Genomic DNA, 18,911 nt, shown 5'->3' with positions numbered 1-18,911 from the left:
TTTTTTTACTTCAAAACAGTACACCGATAAGAAACTGTTGGCCACTGTTAGGAGACAACAAATTATTCAGGAGGAGACCGAAGGCAGAAGGAATATTGACCTCCGCAGCAAAGTAGTGGCTGTGGAGTATAATATATTTCAGGTGTTATGCAGTAAAAAGAGATATTAGTGTAATCAAAAGCACTCGACTTTAACAAGCAGGGATGACCTCAACACATTTAAGAAATAAACACCAACTTAGAGTGATGTCATGCTGGGAAAAGAGGGAAATGGCCAGGTGCGTGTCCCATCTGTGGGCATCTCAATTTAAAAAAAAACGACTCCCAACTTTATTGTGAGCCAAATTAACACATTGCAGACAGGATTCCCTTACTTTCCATATAAGGAAGTGAAACGGAGACGAATCTGATCAGCATGGCTGCCTCTCTTTGAGAGCTTATCTTTTTTTTTTTTTCCAGACACGAAAATGCAAGCGATTTAATCTACAGCCCTTTGAAGATGACCGCTGACGTCTACCTGTAGACAGGTCCTCTACTGGAGTATGTTAGGAACTCACAACTGCAAATATGAAAACCAGAAATGCAGCCTTACCTGTGTTTCTCCAGCTCGTTGTGCGACGATCTGAAAGGCAACAGACAAAAAGACAGGAATGAGCAAAAGACGAACATGCAACTATCTGCCGCGGTCCATCCATCCATCTTCTATTGTGCTTTATCCTGCTGAGGGCTAGAGCCTATCCCAAAAGTAGACCCGACTTGTACAGGCTACCTGTCAATCCCAGGGGCGATTATCAACGGCTGACTGAACGGGACTCAGACCCATGCCAGCTATATGAAAGTCATCTATCTGTATGCCAACTACTAAACTATTTCACATGTTTGTAACCTCTGCACACAAAGTACTACGGAAGGAACCATTTATTTAAAAAAATACAAACCGTTGGGATGACCTGACACAGTTTGGAGATAATATTTTTTTCTTTTTTGTGTGCACAAAAAAATCGATTCAAGTTCGAATCCCGATTCTAATTCATCCCAATTCTAAATTCGTAAAAAAAAATTCAAAAATCGATTAAAAAAAAAATTACAAACTTATTTTTTTTACAATTTATTTTTTAATCAGAATCCTACGGAGCCCCTAAAGGGACATGGGGGAAATTTTTTGTTTTATAATTTTTTGTTTTTTAAATTTTTTTTTAGACATGTATCTCGTGCGCACGAGAAATTTTTTATAAAGTTATAAAAAAAAAAAAAACATTTATAATTTTTTTTTTTTTTTTTTTTAGACATGTATCTCGTGCGAACGAGAAACTATCTCGTGCACACGAGAAAGTTTCTCGTGCGCACGAGATAGTTTCTCGTTCGCACGAGATACATGTCTAAAAAAAATAAATACATTTAAAAAATTATAATTTTAATAATTTTAAATTATACATTTTTTTTTTTTATAACTTTATAAAAAGTTTCTCGTGCGCACGAGATACACCGTAGAATCCTTTAAACAGAAAAAAAAAAACATTTTTAAGGCCATTTTCATGCAACCAGAAGGAGCTTTTCTAACAGGAAACCTGTTTAAAAAAAAAGTTAATTATAATAATATACCGAATCATACATTGCGAAAATCGGTTTAAATCGAGAATCTTGTTGAATCAAGAATCAATTCTGAATGAAATCGGCACTCCAAGAATCGGAATCGGATCGGATCATTAGGTGCCCAGAGATTCACACTCCTAGTGCGTTATCAATCCGTTTGGAGATTAGGGCCCTATGATTTCCGTGTTGACGGAATGGCTGATGCCAATAAAAAAAAAAGGAATATGCTGTTAAATGGGAAAAGTCGCAGAAATTGAAATAATATGACTGAAATTTTATTGTGAGGAAATGGAACGTTTGTCTGTGGGAAATCGCGTTTAGGGACGCAGACTCAAAGCGGACACTTCAAACACAGATATGCGGGGAAAAAAAATACGAAATTCATATCTTATTCTCAAATGACTTCTCCATGTCAGGTGATAGTTTTTGGGGGTTTTTCCAAAATGTTATGACTACTTGTCCAAAAGCCAAATGAAAAGCACGGAAAACCACCTTGGTAATGCTAATGTTAGCAGATTGACACAACCCCCAAAGCCAGGGATTGTAGCGTTACATTAATATGCTTTGACTTGAAATACTGAGCAAAAGTGTCCAATGATGTATTGTATCAATAAATGTAAGCTGTTTTGCATTTAATTCAAGGGTCAGAGAGCTTTAGGAGCCATTTTTAAGTTTTATTTTAGAAGATATTTCTGCATTGAATAATGGGATATAGGGCTGGGCAATATATCGAGTTTGTAAGATATTTTCTTAATTCATATCTTGTTTAAAAATATATCGTATAGCAATATATTTTTAAACAAGATATGAATTAAGAAAATATCGTAATATCGATATAATTTATTTCACGTTAAAAAGAAAAAATCCATGATTGGTTGGTCGTTTATTATGATGAGTCACAATTGGTTGAGATCAGGCCAATCAGAGGCAAGATAGGGCGGGTCATCGAACCAGGAAGGGAAATCACAACAGACATCCCAAATGACGACGAGAGAGTCGTAGGAGAGAAGAGCGATTTATATATTAAAAAAAACAGTGGAAGATGGCAGAGGGATTCTCTTCTTTTTATTTTTATTTTAGCGACGTAGACCACGTCCAGGAAACCCACAGTGCGTCTTCTTGGCCACATTTGGACAAATGTATGCGTCTGGATAAAACATTCATTTGAGTTGTTTACCATGTAAGCCCAAATCAAAACTGTTCTGAAGTTGGCAAGCCGGGCATATTTTGCACGAGAAATGCTGCCAAAAATGTATTATTTGCATAGCTATGTTATTTATTTTACGTAGAAAGAATATTTTCTATTTCATTTATGTTAGGTAATTCTGTGCTACTTAAACAGTTTATTTTCTGTGCTGTTAATACTCATCTTGACTAACTGGGTTAATAAAAGTGCCACTGACTGTTTACAGTATGGTTGTCATTCACTTCAATTTCACTGAACCTCACTCAAAAATGAATGTCTTTATATGTATACTTTCGAGATACACTATATTGCCAAAAGTATTTGGCCACCCATACAAATGATGAGAATCAGGTGTCCTAATCACCACAAGTGTATACAATCAAGCACTTAGGCATGGAGACTGTTTCTACAAACATTTGTGAAAGAATGGGCCGCTCTCAGGAGCTCAGTGATTTCCAGCGTGAAACTGTCATAGGATGCCACCTGTCTGGTAGACCCAGTGACCACTTGGAAAGACAAGTTGGCAACCGAGAAAGAACGGTGACAGCGAGGAAAGACTGCTGACATCTGGGAAAGACTAGGCCAAAGCACACCCTCCGTGAGGAGGAACCCAAAACCAATCGCTATGGAAAGGTATATTAAAAGATACCCCCGGGGTCGGGCGAGAGCGGGGGAGGATGATCGACCCACAGGCCAGACCAATGTTATGACCATCAATGACGGACAATCGACTACGGAACAGCTAAGCGATTTATCCCGGGTCTGCAGATGTGGGAAGATATGTAAAAATGAGAAAGGTCTCAAGATACACCAAACCAAGATGCACAAGATGCAACCTGAAAGTAATGTGCAACGCACAGGGAAACCTGGTGAGACGGAGGAGAGGCTGGGGCAGGACACAAACCACAGTCCCCAGAATCTCCAGGCACATGATGGAGATGGGGGCAGGAGTAGCATCGCTGGTGTGACGGAGGCAGTAAGGCACCACAGTGAGAGGGAAGTCACTCAGGATGCCAGACGGCATGGCCAGAACACTTGTGCTGGAGGCGTTCGGAAAGAACGAGTGAACTGGCCAACTGCAGCTGAAAGGAAAGAATGGGATATGTTTGACCGTGATGTCGACCAGGTGCTGGAAGCGGCGATCGCAGGAGACGTGGGAAAGAAGCTCAAGGCCATGTCCTCGATAATCTGGAGTATTGGCGCTGATCGCTTCGGAAAGAAAGAACAAAAAGGCAGAGTAAACATCCAGCCCAAGGAAAACAGACGCCTGAAGGAGATAGCAATCCTTAGAGGAGATCTGCGTAGGCTTAAGAAGGCCTTTCATGAAGCAACAGCAGATGAGAAACCAGCTCTCACAGAATTGCGAAACGGCCTGAGGGAGCGCATTAAGATCTTGCGACGAGCTGAGTGTCACCGCAGGAACAGGAAGCGGCGGTTGAAGGAAAGGGTGGCCTTCACAAAGAACCCATTCAACTACCTGTCGAAACTCCTGGGTGACAAAAGATCAGGAGAGTTGAAAGCAACAAAGGAAGAGGTGGAGGAGCACCTTCGGCAGGTCCACAGCGATCCCAGGAGGGAGGACACTTTGGAGGAGATGGAGAGGCTCATTAAACCAGCTGAACCAACTATTCCTTTTAAGGCGGAGGAACCAAGCTGGCAAGAAGTCAACAGCTTCCTCAAGAAGGCAAGAGGAAAATCAGCCCCAGGGCCGAACGGCATCTCGTACAATGTTTACAAGCATTGCGAAAGGCTCAGGAAACGACTCTGGAAGCTACTGACGGTGGCGTGGAGGAAGAACTTCCTTGCTGATGAATGGCTGGTGGCTGAGGGGTGCTTCATCCCTAAGGAAGAAAACTCTTCAGGGATTAAGCAATTCCGTACCATCTCCCTCCTTAATGTGGAAGCTAAGCTCTTCCTGGGGATTCTGGCGAAGAGGTTAACCACCTTCATGTTGGATAATGGCTACATGGATACTTCAGTTCCAAAAGGTGGCATTCCAGGGGTATCTGGCTGTCTCGAACACACCAGCGTAATCTCCAAGATCATTGAGGATGCAAAGAGGAACCACGGAGACCTAGCAGTCTTGTGGCTTGATCTAACAAATGCCTATGGAACGATACCCCACAAGTTAGTGGAGCTGACTTTGAAGACCTACCACATACCAGAGCGATTCCAGAAACTCTTGTGTCAGTACTTTGACGGGTTCAACATGCGATTCACCTGCGGAGAATTCACCACCAACTGGCAGAGACTCGAAGTGGGCATTGTCACTGGCTGCACAATTTCAGTGATTTTATTTTCTGCAGCCATGAACCTTCTTGTCAAGTCGGCAGAGAAGTTAGGTCGAGGCGCAGTCCTTGCAAGCGGAATCCAGATGCTGCCCATTAGAGTGTTCATGGACGACCTTACCATCACAGCAAGATCAGTGCCAGAAGGAAGATGGATTTTGGAGGACCTGATTGAGCTCACCAATTGGGCAAGGATGGAGTTCAAACCGGCAAAGTCCAGAAGCCTAGTTCTGAAGAAAGGGCGTGTTCAGGACCAGTTTCGCTTCAAGATCAGGGAGAACATCATCCCAACTGTCCAAGAGAAACCTGTGAAGTGCTTGGGGAAGTGGTATAGGGCAGACCTCAATGACCGGCTGAGTGTGAGAGAAATGCTTAGCCAAGCAGAAGCCTGGATGACATCCCTCGAAAAGAGCGGCCTCCCGGGCAAGTATAAGGCCTGGGGTTACCAACATGGGGTTCTCCCCCGTCTGCTCTGGCCACTCCAGGTGTATGAGGTACCTGTATCCACAGTTGAGAGTCTGGAGAAAAAGTTGAACACCTACTTGAGGAGATGGCTGGGTGTCCCAAGAAGCTTCTGTTCAATTGGACTGTACAGCACAGGAAGCAAGCTACAGCTGCCAATAACATCAGTGGTGGAGGAGTACAAGGTGACAAAAACACGCCAGGCCATGATGCTACGAGACAGCAAAGACGAGCGAGTACGGCAGGCAGGCATTGTCGTCAGGTCAGGCAGAAAGTGGTTAGCCAGCAAAGCACTGAGGGAGGCGGAGGATCGACTGCATCACGCGGACATTGTGGGATCAGTAGCCCAGGGAAGACTTGGTCTGGGTTGCTCATCCAGAACAAGATGGAACAAAGCTGACCCAAAGGAGCGGCGAGGCTTGGTGCAGAGGGAGGTCCGAAAGGCTGAGGAGGAAAGCCGGTATGTCAAGGCAGTAGCCATGAAAAAACAGGGCAGCTGGACTAGATGGGAGAGTGTAAAAGACAGATCTCTAACCTGGCAGGACATCTGGAGCATGGAAGGCCACCGGATCAAGTTCCTGCTGTGTTCTACATATGATGTCCTGCCCACCCCATCAAACCTCCATACTTGGGGAATGGTAGAGAGCCCCAGCTGCACACTCTGCGGGAAGATAGCTAACCTGGAGCATGTCCTCTCCTCTTGTCACTCAAGCTTAGCAGATGGCAAGTTCCGGTGGCGTCATGACCAGATCCTTGCTCAGCTGGCAGAAGGTGTTGAGCAGGCCAGGAAGAGGACAAGGCAGCTCTCTAATGGGCCACGCTTCATCCACTTCGTCAGGGCAGGTGAAAGCGCAGCAGCAGGAGGGAGGAACATAGGAGTCCTGGCCACAGCAAACGACTGGGAGATGCAGGCCGACCTGAAGAAGCAGCTCAAATTCCCAGAGGAGATAGCCCACACTACCCTGAGACCTGATATTGTTCTGTGGTCTAGAGGAACCAAACAGGTGGTGCTTATTGAGCTGACAGTACCTTGGGAAGAGAGGATGGAGGAGGCGTACGAACGCAAGCTCAAGAAGTACCAAACCCTCATCCTCGAGAGCCAGCACAATGGATGGAAGGCCTGGAACCTACCGGTGGAGGTGGGCTGTAGAGGCTTTGCGGGGCGGTCGCTCTGGAGAGCACTCGGACTGCTAGGGATCGAGGGGCTGGCTAGGAAGCGGCTGGTAGCCAACACCACTAAAAGGGCAGAGGAAGCATCACGCTGGATTTGGTTACAAAGAAAGGTGCGGTGGCAGAGCTGACCTACTGAAGGACTAGGGACATAGAGTTGGGTGGCATTCAGCGGGGGTAGATCCAGGACGCTGGATCTGCCGTCGAGCCCCTCCGAAGCGTCATGGGCTTAATTCGACGAAACGTTGATGACGGGGGGTGCCCATTTGAGAATCTGCTGATGCCAACCAACTCATGTCCAGTTGAGGTATGCGGTCAAGCTTAGTTTTGGCTCAGGGAGGAGGACGTCCCTGCCATGCAGAGTCCCGCCGGTGCCTTGATGGAAGGAGAGATGAAGAGAGCGAGGCCACAGGCTCACAGATGGTGCAGGGGCGAGTACCTGTAAAGGTGAGCCAGTTGCGATACCCTTATCGTATTTTGCATATATATATTTGGCCACCCATACAAATGATGAGAATCAGGTGTCCTAATCACCACAGGTGTATACAATCAAGCACTTAGGCATGGAGACTGTTTCTACAAACATTTGTGAAAGAATGGGCCGCTCTCAGGAGCTCAGTGATTTCCAGCGTAAAACTGTCATAGGATGCCACCTGTGCAACAAATCCAGTCGTGAAATGTCCTTGCTCCTAAACATTCCAAAGTCAACTGTCGGCTTTATTATAAGAAAATGGAAGAGTTTGGTGGAGGAGGAATTATGGTGCGGGGTTGTTTTTCAGGAGTTGGGCTTGGCCCCTTAGTTCCAGTGAAAGAAACTTTGAATGGTCCAGGATACCAAAACATTTTGGACAATTCCATGCTCCCAACCTTGTGGGAACAGTTTGGAGCGGGCCCCTTTCTTTTCCAACATGACTGTGCACCAGTTCACAAAGCAAGGTCCATAAAGACATGGTTCCATCCCTTAGCAGGGGTCACCAAACTTTTTGAAACCAAGAGCTACTTCTTGGGTACTGATTAATGCGAAGGGCTACCAGTTTGATACACACTTAAAATAAATTGCCAGAAATAGCCAATTTGCTCAATTTACCTTTAACTCTATGTTATTATTAATAATTGATGATATTTACACTTAATTGAACGGTTTAAAAGAGGAGAAAACACGAAAAAAATGACAATTAAATTTTGAAACATAGTTTATCTTCAATTTCGACTCTTTAAAAAAGAAGAGAAAAAACTAGCTAATTCGAATCTTTTTGAAAAAATTCAAAAAAGAATTTGTGGAACATCATTAGTAATTTTTCCTGATTAAGATTAATTTTAGAATTTTGATGACATGTTTTAAATAGGTTAAAATCCAATCTGCACTTTGTTAGAATATATAAAAAATTGGACCAAGCTATATTTCTAACAAAGACAAATCATTATTTCTTCTAGATTTTCCAGAACAAATTTTTTTAAAGAAATTCAAAAGACTTTGAAATAAGATTTAAATTTGATTTTACAGATTTTCTAGATTTGCCAGAATATTTTTTTTGAATTTTAATCATAATAAGTTTGAAGAAATATTTCACAAATATTCTTTGTCCAAAAAACAGAAGCTAAAATGAAGAATTAAATTAAAATGTATTTATTATTCTTTACAATAAAAAAAAAAAAAATTACTTGAACATTGATTTAAATTGTCAGGAAAGAGGAGGAAGGAATTTAAAAGGTAAAAAGGTATATGTGTTTAAAAATCCTAAAATCATTTTTAAGGTTGTATTTTTTCTCTAAAATTGTCTTTCTGAAAGTTATAAGAAGCAAAGTAAAAAATGTAATTAATTTATTTAAACAAGTGAAGACCAAGTCTTTAAAATATTTTCTTGGATTTTCAAATTCTATTTGAGTTTTGTCTCTCTTAGAATTAAAAATGTCGGGCAAAGCGAGACCAGCTTGCTAGTAAATAAATAAAATTTAAAAAATAGAGGCAGCTCACTGGTAAGTGCTGCTATTTGAGCTATTTTTAGAACAGGCCAGCGGGCGACTCATCTGGTCCTTACGGGCTACCTGGTGCCCGCGGGCACCGCGTTGGTGACCCCTGCCCTAGAGAGTACTGTTTTAGAATAACTCACATTCTTTCATCCTTTAAACGTTCCTAATTTGTAATGCCCGGGATTGAAGATTGGTAAAGATACTATTCGTTTTCTACCTTTAAATACTGTGGCCGCATTGTAGTACGCAGAGACCAGGTCGTAGGTCATTCTGATTGACATACGTGGCACACAAGTGAGTGATTGCAGGTCGTTAGTATTTAAGTGAGGGCAAACCGGGAGGTGCCTAACACCGTGCCTTCCACATACAAACAAGCAACATGCACTCACTGCTGTTATTGCCCACACGCTGACCGAGCAGCAGTGTGGATAACACCCCCCCCACCCACACACTCAGACGTCTGGAGGCCTCCATTGCTGCAGAATTCCACAGCCTGTGGGCTATTCTGAGGAGCGAGCATCCCCCACCGCCCACCCCGGTTACGATATGCAGGGACGGGGAACATCGGGCCGTGTTGTCGACGAGGCCGTCATGGATACCACAACAATAAAAACAAAAACAGGGACGACAAAAGTGTGAAGCGGCGGGGGCGTGAGTGGGCGGCAGACGCACAACAAGCCCTTTCATATTTTGCGGGCCGGGTTGGGAGCCCTTGTGCTGGCGAAGCAGCGGTTTCCACAGCTGTGTCGGCGACTGCAAGGCATCTGAGTGGGCACCACGGGATGCGACTGGCGGTATAGAAAATGTGCTGTCTGTGTAAAACCATTTTACGTGACAGTGACAAAGTAAAAAGTGCTTATAAAAAGTGGAGGCAATGGTTGTCATGGCGACCCCTGTTAGCACAGGCCTGCAAAAACGAGCAACAATGGGGCCACTAGACGGCAATAGTGCTCACTGACAGTACATATGATATCATACATCAAATATGATATGTGCATAGAGCTTTTGTAAGTAAAACCATTTTGCAGCACGCAGTAGGAGTGTAGTATATTTGCTGCAGAAGCGCTATAGCTCTGTGGTCCACCATTGTTGTGTTGGTTGTGACGTACTCCTGGACTTAACACTATTTAAAGTACCAGAAGAGTGGAAAAACATGTTATGCTTAATTGTGTTTCATTGTATCCTTTAAAGCAGGGGTCCCCAACCTTTTTGCACCAGGGACCGGTTTAATGTAGGCATTATTTTCACGGACCGGCCTTCCATGTGTGGCAGACAAATATAGCAAATAAGTGCATGACAAAATGAATACATGAAAAAACTCACCATAACATTGAATTAGTGGAAGCCCCTGGCCTTTTCCTTTTGCAAAAAAAACTCTCCTTAGACTTCTGTTTTTTACTCATTTTTGCAAGTGGTAGGCTTTTTTTGGCTTTAGTATCTGATGGGTTATAGGTGATCGATCACATTCAAGGACAAGAGCATGGATATATAAGAAAGCTAGAAATACTTGCCATTAGTTCCAATAGATTTCTGAGGATTTTCTATTTCCATTCTAAAAGTTATGTATTCATATTTTGTGCAATATTTCACACGAAGATACACTAATGTTAGCTTTTTTTTTAGAGATAAATGCTTTAAAATGTAATATCGGAAATTATCGGTATTGATTTCAAAACGTAAAATTAATAACTTTTTAAAACGCTGCTGTACGGAGTGGTGCATATCCGGTAAAACACGGACGTAGGACATACTTGCCAACCCTCCCGATTTTCCCGGGAGACTCCCGAATTTCAGTGCCCCTCCTGAAAATCTCCCGGGGCAACCATTCTCCCAAATTTCTCCCGATTTCCACCCAAACAACAATATTGGGGGCGTGCCTTAAAGGCACTGCCTTTAGCGTCCTCTACAACCTGTCGTCACATCCGCTTTTCCTCCACACAAACAGCGTGCCGACCCATTCACATAGTATATGCGGCTTTTACACACATATAAGTGAATGCAAGGCATACTTGATCAACAGCCATACAGGTCACACTGAGGGTGGATCTTATAAACAACTTTAACACTGTTACAAATATGTGCCACACTGTGAACCAACACCAAACAAGAATGACAAACACATTTCGGGAGAACATCGGCAACGTAACACAACATAAACACAACAGAACAAATACCCAGAACCCCTTGCAGCACTAACTCTTCCGGGTTGCTACAATATACACCCCCGCTACCACCAAACCCCGTCCCCAACCCCGCCCACCTCAAACCCCCCCAACCCCCCCATCTCCCGAATTCAGAGGTCTCAAGGTTGGCAAGTATGCTCTAGTACAGTGGTCCCCAACCACCGGGCCGCTGTCCGGTACCGGGCCGCACAATAATTTTTTTTTTTTTTTTTTTATTAAATCAACATAAAAAACACAATATATACATTATATATTAATATAGATCAATACAGTCTGCAGGGATACAGTCTGTAAGCACACATAATTGTATTTATTTATGAAAAAAATAAAAATAAATAAAAATAAAAATAAAAATAAAAATAAAAATAAAAATAAAAATAAAAATAAAAATAAAAATAAAAATAAAAATAAAAACTAGGCCAAAGGAGATGTGTATTTTCTTCCTTCAGCACAATTATTATATGCAACAATTTAGCACTTCTCCATTAACTACTATGGTCACTTAGTTCCTGATCTGCCCTGATCTTAGGTCATCAACCTGCCACGGACTGTAACAAATATAGTAAACGGCTACATTCTATCAGGAGTTTTATAATACATCTATGAACAAGCTTATTGGTGTGTCTGGTGGGAGTTAAGTAGGGGAAAATGCGGTCGGTTATAAATGATTTAATGTCTCTGTGCGGCCCGGTAGCAAATGCGTCACGGACCGGTACCGGTCTCCCGACCGGTGGTTGGGGACCACTGCTTTAAAGCATATCCAATTGTGTTTACAATCTGCAAAGTATGTGAAAATACCGTCTAAACATCACAAAATGGCACAAATTCAGTCGTCCATTTTGAAAATTCCACTCCGAACATCTTTGGTAATTTCCGTAGATTCGGGGTCGGATGACGTCGCTGGACGAACGCTTCAGCACTCTGACCATGTCATCAGATCAGTCATACTTGAAATTCGCAAACATTGGTAAGAAATGTGACTCACAGTCCTAATGTAAGACAAGCACACTTATACTTGGCTTTTCTAATGCATTCAAAATTGTAAATAATTAGCTAATAATTGAGTCAACAGATGGAGAGTCCTCTATCGCGCTCATTATACTCTCAAAAAAACATGCAGAAAGCGACAACAATACTCGATTCACATGTCCTGACCAGAAAATGAACCAAATATGAGTGATATTGTTATTATAATCACCAACGCAGACAGACTTTTTTAGCAGCGCATTCATAGCAGTGAGCTAATGCTAGCTTACGCTGCTATTGTTGACACACACGGTTGCTTCTGCTTCGGCTCAAACTTGGTAAAAGTTCATTCTAGATTACAATTCATGCATCTCTCATCTGGTAGTAGATACAGGTGGCCTTGGACCGAGAGAATGGTCGTCGTTGACATCCCCCGAGACGCTGAAAAAGACACAGTCTTTCTTGAGGATTGTGATTGATTCTTCATCGAAACAGGATTACCTCAGCGTCCCGTCGGTCGGCATCCCAGCGAGAGTGGAAAACGTACAGTAAGGGTTTATTTAATTTTGCTTTATTATGGTTAATTTTTATGTTTAGCACCTATCAATGTTGCTGACGCTAGTATAGTGTTTCAATAAATCTGCATCCGTTTAGCGCTCAACTTCTGAAACTTATTGCTCATCCTCTTTGTGTTCGGGCTCAAAAATATAAGGTTCTAGATCATAATTTCCCCCCAAAAATCATTGTTGGCTTTCACAAAGTCTACTTGATTAGCATTGTTGATGATGGGGAAGGGATCCATATATATAATATATATATACTGTATATTATATATATGCGTGTGTGTGTGTGTGTGTATAATAGCTTCAATATAGAGGCAACTTGTTTTTCCATTAGTCTGTTACTTTAGGTAGACTGTATTAAAGATTTACATAGAATTGCCATTTTGTACAAAACAAATAATTGCACCTTATCAACTAAGGACTTACTTGTTAAAGAAACAGCAACACTCTTTTGAGTGTGGCAATTTTTGGGAAATTCCTCACTCCGTCGTGATACGTTGACAGTTAGAGAAAAAAAACAAGGGAGGGAAAAGCAGGTCTGGTGCAAGAAGCTGAGTGGGCTGGAGTTTGTCACAAGTGTGTACTGTAGGTGTCTGTTTTAGCCGCCACACCCACCTGCAACATCGCCATGCACACCCCTCACTCATACACGCACACACGATTGTGTTATGCTGTCAGACAATACCAGAGGAATGTGGAAGAGCATAGAGAGTAATGCAATGCCAGTTGATCCAACTGTACAAAACTATGCACCTCAAAGTGAAACAGTGAATCTGTAGCAGTGATACCACCATGTGACACGTGATCAGTAATATTACTAACCATTCAATGGTGATAAACTATTATGCATAATGGTAATGTAAAATAAATATTTATTTATATAATAAATAAATAAACATTAAACATTAACAACATTTAGGAATAGTTTATTGTAAGTACAACAGTGGTGATGATAGTAACACAATAATTATAATAATAATAATAATAGTAATACATATAAAATAATATATTTGCATAAAAAGGTCTGTTTTACAATATATTATTTTTATAATAATTTTGATTAATCTATTATTCATAATAATAAAAATATAAAACATATAAAAAAGCTTCTTTTTTTAAAATAAAATACATACTTCCAAAATAAATGAATAAATACAGAAAATTAACAATATTTTAGAATAATTTATGGTAAATATAATAACAATAGTGATGATGGTAACAAACAATAAGAAGAAGAAGAAATACATAATAATATAGCACCATAAAACGTTTTACAGGGTATTCATTTATTTCGTTTTAACAAATTAATAATATTACTAACAATTATCATAACACAATATTAAAGTATGCCTAATAGTTACAATAAAATAAAGCAATTTATATAAAAAATATATAATAAGATACATATTTCAATAATAAATAAGTAAATATTAAAAAAATATATAATCAAGAATAGTTTATATAAGTATAATAATGTAACAAAAATAAAATTAACAATACCACTAATAGTAACTATATAATAATACAATTTCAAAATAAAAAGATCTGTTTTACAGTCTATTCATTTATTTAATCTTAATAATATTAATAATAATAATACTTTATATCTGCATAATAAAAAAGGTCTGTTGGACAGTGTATCTATTCAATTCATTTTACATGCAACACATCATCTAAGCCCTACTTTAAGCGTACATCTGCACACTGATATTCAATCTAGTTACATGTATTCAAGTCAGGCCCCCGATGCGTCATTACATCTGCCAGTATGGCATATTCTACGCACGCGGTTTGTCCGTTTCAAACATGTTTGACAAGTTCCACCAAGAAACATCACAGGCTCACAATTTTAAAATCATCAAAAAGGTGTAGGAAGAAGTAGCAACTCTTGTCCGTGTCTCCGCAATTAACAGTAAACAAAGTTTGTTTACTTTCTGTGTTTGAATGTGAGAAGAATTGGGAGAAGAATTGACAGATGACTTTTTTTTTTGTAACTAATTAGAAAAAGTGGCGCAGTCCCAAACAAATACTAACTTTGTGTTAGGGTTGTACGGTATACCGGTATTAGTATAGTACGGCGATACTAATGAAACATTTTTGGTACTATACCGCCTCTGAAAAGTATCGGTCCCCCACGCCCTCATTGACGTCACGTCGTGTCATTGCTGGTTTACGAGCAGAGGAGCATGTTCGGCAGCGCACAATCACGGAGTACTTACAAGCAGACACAGTGTGTAGACAGAAAAGGGAGAACGGATGCATTTTGGCTTAAAAACTAATGATAAAGGGGTAGATATAACACTGAAACGCCCTCAGGAAGAGGTGCTCTAAGACAGTGGTCCCCAACCTTTTTGTAGCTGCACTTGAAATTTTTTTTTTTTTTTTTTTCATAAAGAAATACAATCATGTGTGCTTACGGACTGTATCCCTGCAGACTGTATTGATCTATATTGATATATCATGTATATCTTGTGTTTTTTTATGTTGATTTAATAAAACATTTAAAAATGAAAAAAAACTTCTTTTTTTTTCTTGTGCGGCCCGGTACCAATCGGCATCACAACATCTTCTTTAGTTGTTTTTTTAAAATGTATATTATGTTTATAAACTCAGGAAATATGTCCCATGAGGACTTTGAATATGACCAATGTATGATCCTGTAACGACTTGGTATCGGATCGATACCTAAATTTGTGGTATCATCCAAAACTAATGTAAAGTATCCAAACGACAGAAGCATGAGTGATTATTACATTTTAACTGAAGTGTACCGTATTTTCCGCACAATAAGGTGCACCTAAAAACCTCCAATTTTGTCAAAAGCTGAGTGCGCCTTATAATCCGGTGCGCCTTATATATGGACCAATATTGAGCCACAACAAAGTTAAACTTCATTTTCATAAAGTTTAGATCTCGCAACTACGGTAAGCAGCCGCCAACTTCTTTTTCCCCCGTAAAAGAAGAAGAAGCATGCGGTGCATGCTGGGATATATGACTGCGCGAGGCGTGCTGTTTTGATTTCCATTTGTTTGTTTATGTAAAGACCCCAAAATGGCTCCTATTAAGAGACACGCTTACGACGCAGAGTTTAAACTTAAGACGATCAGTCACGCAAAAGAACACGGGAATAGAGCAGCAGCGACACTGACTCGATTAATGACGACTTTGACGAGACGGAGCCGGGCATGTTGGATGCCGTACCCGCCCAACTGTTTAATTCGGACACTGAAGAAGAAGAATTTGAGGGATTCGTGGATGAGGAATAACTTCATAAAGTGAGCTTTACATGTTTATTTCGTGTGACATTAACGTTTGAGCAACATTGAGTTATTGATGTATTGTTATTGCTCTGCACTATTTCGAGTGTTACTATATTGTGATTGCACTAACGTTTGATTTACCGTAACAGTATCACTGTTTTTTACGTGCTTATTGAATCAGGGAAAAGTTCCCCTCCACTATGTGATATAAATGTTGCACTACTGTTATACCTTGCTGTTGTTAAAAGATAAACAACACACCACGTCACTGACTTTACCTCGGGGAAAATAATAAAACAGCTGTTTATTCATTTTGGAAGTGAACAGAGTTGTCAGAACGCTGGTTTGTAATCTATTAAAGGCCTACTGAAATGATTTTTTTTATTTAAACGGGGATAGCAGATCCATTCTATGTGTCATACTTGATCATTTCGCGATGTTGCCATATTTTTGCTGAAAGGATTTAGTAGAGAACATCGACGATAAAGTTTGCAACTTTTGATCGCTGATAAAAAAAAAGCCTTGCCTGTACCGGAAGTAGCGTGACGTCACAGGCTGAAGGGCTCCTCACATTTCCCCACTGTTTACAATGCAGCGAGAGCGATTCGGACCGAGAAAGCGACGATTACCCCATTAATTTGAGCGAGGATGAAAGATTCGTGGATGAGGAACGTGATGTTAAGATTTCATCATTGATATATAAACTATCAGACTGCGTGGTCGGTAGTAGTGGGTTTCAGTAGGCCTTTAATAAAGTTTGACTGACCTATCTGACTGTTTTGTTGACATTCCCTTTAGCGCAGCTCCATCTAATGGATGCATAGGTGCGCCTTATAATCCGGTGCACCTTATACATGAACAAAGTTTTGAAATATGCCATTCATTGAAGGTGCGCCTTATAATCCGGTGCGCCTTATAGTGCGGGAAATACGGTAGATAGAACATGTTAAAAGAGAAAGTAAGCAGATATTAACAGTAAATGAACAAGTAGATTAATAATTCATTTTCTACCACTTGTCCTTCATCATTTGACAAAATAATACAATAAAATGACACAATATGTTACTGCATACGTCAGCAGACTAATTAGGAGCCTTTGTTTGTTTACTTACCACATAAAAGACACGTTATATAGTATGTTTACTATTTTATTTAAGGACAAACTTGCAATAAGAAACATATTTTTAATGTACCCTAATCATTTTTTGTTAAAATAAAGCCAATAATGCAATTTTTTGTGGTCCCCTTTATTTAGAAAAGTATCGAAAAGTACCGGTAAATATCGGTATCGGGACAACACTACTTTGTGTGTGGAACACGAGAGTGGGTTACTGTGCCTTGCCAACCAGGTGTACATATATCGAGGATGCCCATACAGTAGGGAAGCACATGAATGGGGTGGATGCATGTATGATTGCAGAAATGAAAGCGGGGAGAACTAAGGTGTGTGTGCATGTGTGTGAAAAGAGAGAGGGAGTGTGTGTGAGGGAGAGAAGTAGAGTTTGACAGTGTACGCGTGGCAGTGTTTATTAGAAACCAAAACACAAGTGAGAGCCCAACCCAGCCCAGGCAGCAGAAAGATGGCAGTGTGCAGGAAAACAACAACTCCTCCCCTCACTCACTCATGGACCACTCACACTAACATGCAAAGGAGCAGCACACACACACACACACACACACACACACACACACCCATAGAGAGGGAGAAAAGGAGCAGGTAGATTTACCTATTGTTCTGACTTTTTCTGTTAATTGGCGATGCTTTTGTCTTCTTCCTGGAGAAGTCGTTACTGTAGGGTAAAACCGAGGCATAACCGTGCTCTGCCTCTATGGAAACAGAAGAAAAAAAGACACATGCATTTTCAGCAAAGTGGATGCAAAAGTCAATAATAAATAGATCATGAGCTGTCGTTGCAGCCCATAAACACGTATGCAATGTGCATGATATCCACAGTGACGCACCGATGCAAAAACATTCGGTCATAGTTAAGAAGATGCTCATTCATGTAAAAACATAAGCTACCATATTTTTTGCTCCACGTTCCATTGTTCACACACAGTGACATCATACCTGCGCCACATAACTGTCGAGTCAAACTTCTTTTCTTTTTTTTTTTAATAACAAGCGAGCACTTCGTCCGAGTTATAACCTAATCGTTGTCGTGTTGTCAATTTAGCTCAAAAAAATACCTCTGTCTCTTCTCTCCAAGTACTCTGCAGCCTCCAGCAGAATTAAAAGCGAATTAAGTTCCATCTTGTTTTGTCTTTAAAAAAAAAAAAAAAAGGAGACTGTGTGTTCACAGGTTTACTTAATTGTTGAATGAATTTAAAGAAAAAAATGTTTCAGTCCCGGTGGTTTAATCAGTTCTGACTCTTGGCGACTCCAAACTACAGTAGCAACAACATTCAGAGCCTAACTAAAAGTCGGCGAAGTGAGTGATGGCTGCCTTGTCCAATAGTGAGAAGGAAGAGGCGGGCGTTTAGTGTACATATGAACCAATGAACGGGCAAGGGAATATTAGCCGGGGATTTGATTGGCTCAGCGGTGTTAAAGTAATCCGGGACATACCCTAGCAACAGCCCGCCTTTTTCCTCATGCTTGGTATGACGTGTGGAAAAGCGACCGGTGATTGGCTACCAGCGAGAGTGGGCGTGTCTCACAGCTGAAACTAGGCTCTGTTGTTTTGGTTACCAAAGTTCTCAAGAGTGCATGTCTGACTTCAGACCGGAAGTGAAGTGTTTGTAGCGAGGCTGAACGTTGCAGGGAATGTTGTTGTTGTTTTTTTTTAATGCAACTTATTATGAATGCTTTGGAGAAGACCCAACTGGAAATTGCTCATGAGTTCTGCGAGCTATATTTTAAAAGATGAATTGTTATTTTGCAGGGGAAGTACAATAAAAAATGGGAAGGCACACAATAGCACACATGTTTTTAATTCAAAGTAGGCCTATCATTGTGTCTTTTTCCTCCTGGTCATAGCAGGGTGCTGTTTAATTGCATTATTTCTAGAGCCTAACAGATATTATATTGTTATTTTTTATTGTATTTGTATTGTGAGTATACAGTAATTCTTATAGTAATAGACATGTTATCACTGCATCACTACTATTTGATTGGTTAAGAACTTTTTTTTAAATTTTATTATGTTATAAATAAATAAATGATAAATGGGTTATACTTGTATAGCGCTTTTCTACCTTCAAGGTACTCAAAGCGATTTGACAGTATTTCCACATTCACCCATTCACACACTGATGGCGGGAGCTGCC

At 40.6% G+C, this 18,911-nt stretch overlaps 1 protein-coding gene across 1 annotated transcript in view; it reads right to left on the bottom strand.

The window, feature by feature from the left end:
- mxd4 (MAX dimerization protein 4) overlaps positions 1-18,039 on the bottom strand; it is a 72,602-nt gene extending 54,563 nt beyond the window's left edge. The window contains exons 1-3 of the mRNA XM_062026174.1: positions 17,832-18,039; positions 17,369-17,468; positions 592-621 (exon numbers count right to left, since the gene is read on the bottom strand). Coding sequence (XP_061882158.1) covers positions 592-621; positions 17,369-17,468; positions 17,832-17,895 — 194 coding nt within the window. The 5' untranslated portion in view covers positions 17,896-18,039. The remainder of the gene's footprint in view (positions 1-591; positions 622-17,368; positions 17,469-17,831) is intronic.
- Positions 18,040-18,911: the final 872 nt, after the last annotated feature.

This window comes from Entelurus aequoreus, linkage group LG18, assembly GCF_033978785.1.
Source record: "Entelurus aequoreus isolate RoL-2023_Sb linkage group LG18, RoL_Eaeq_v1.1, whole genome shotgun sequence".
Taxonomy (NCBI): domain Eukaryota; kingdom Metazoa; phylum Chordata; class Actinopteri; order Syngnathiformes; family Syngnathidae; genus Entelurus; species Entelurus aequoreus.
This window is presented reverse-complemented; position numbering and strand designations above follow the sequence as displayed.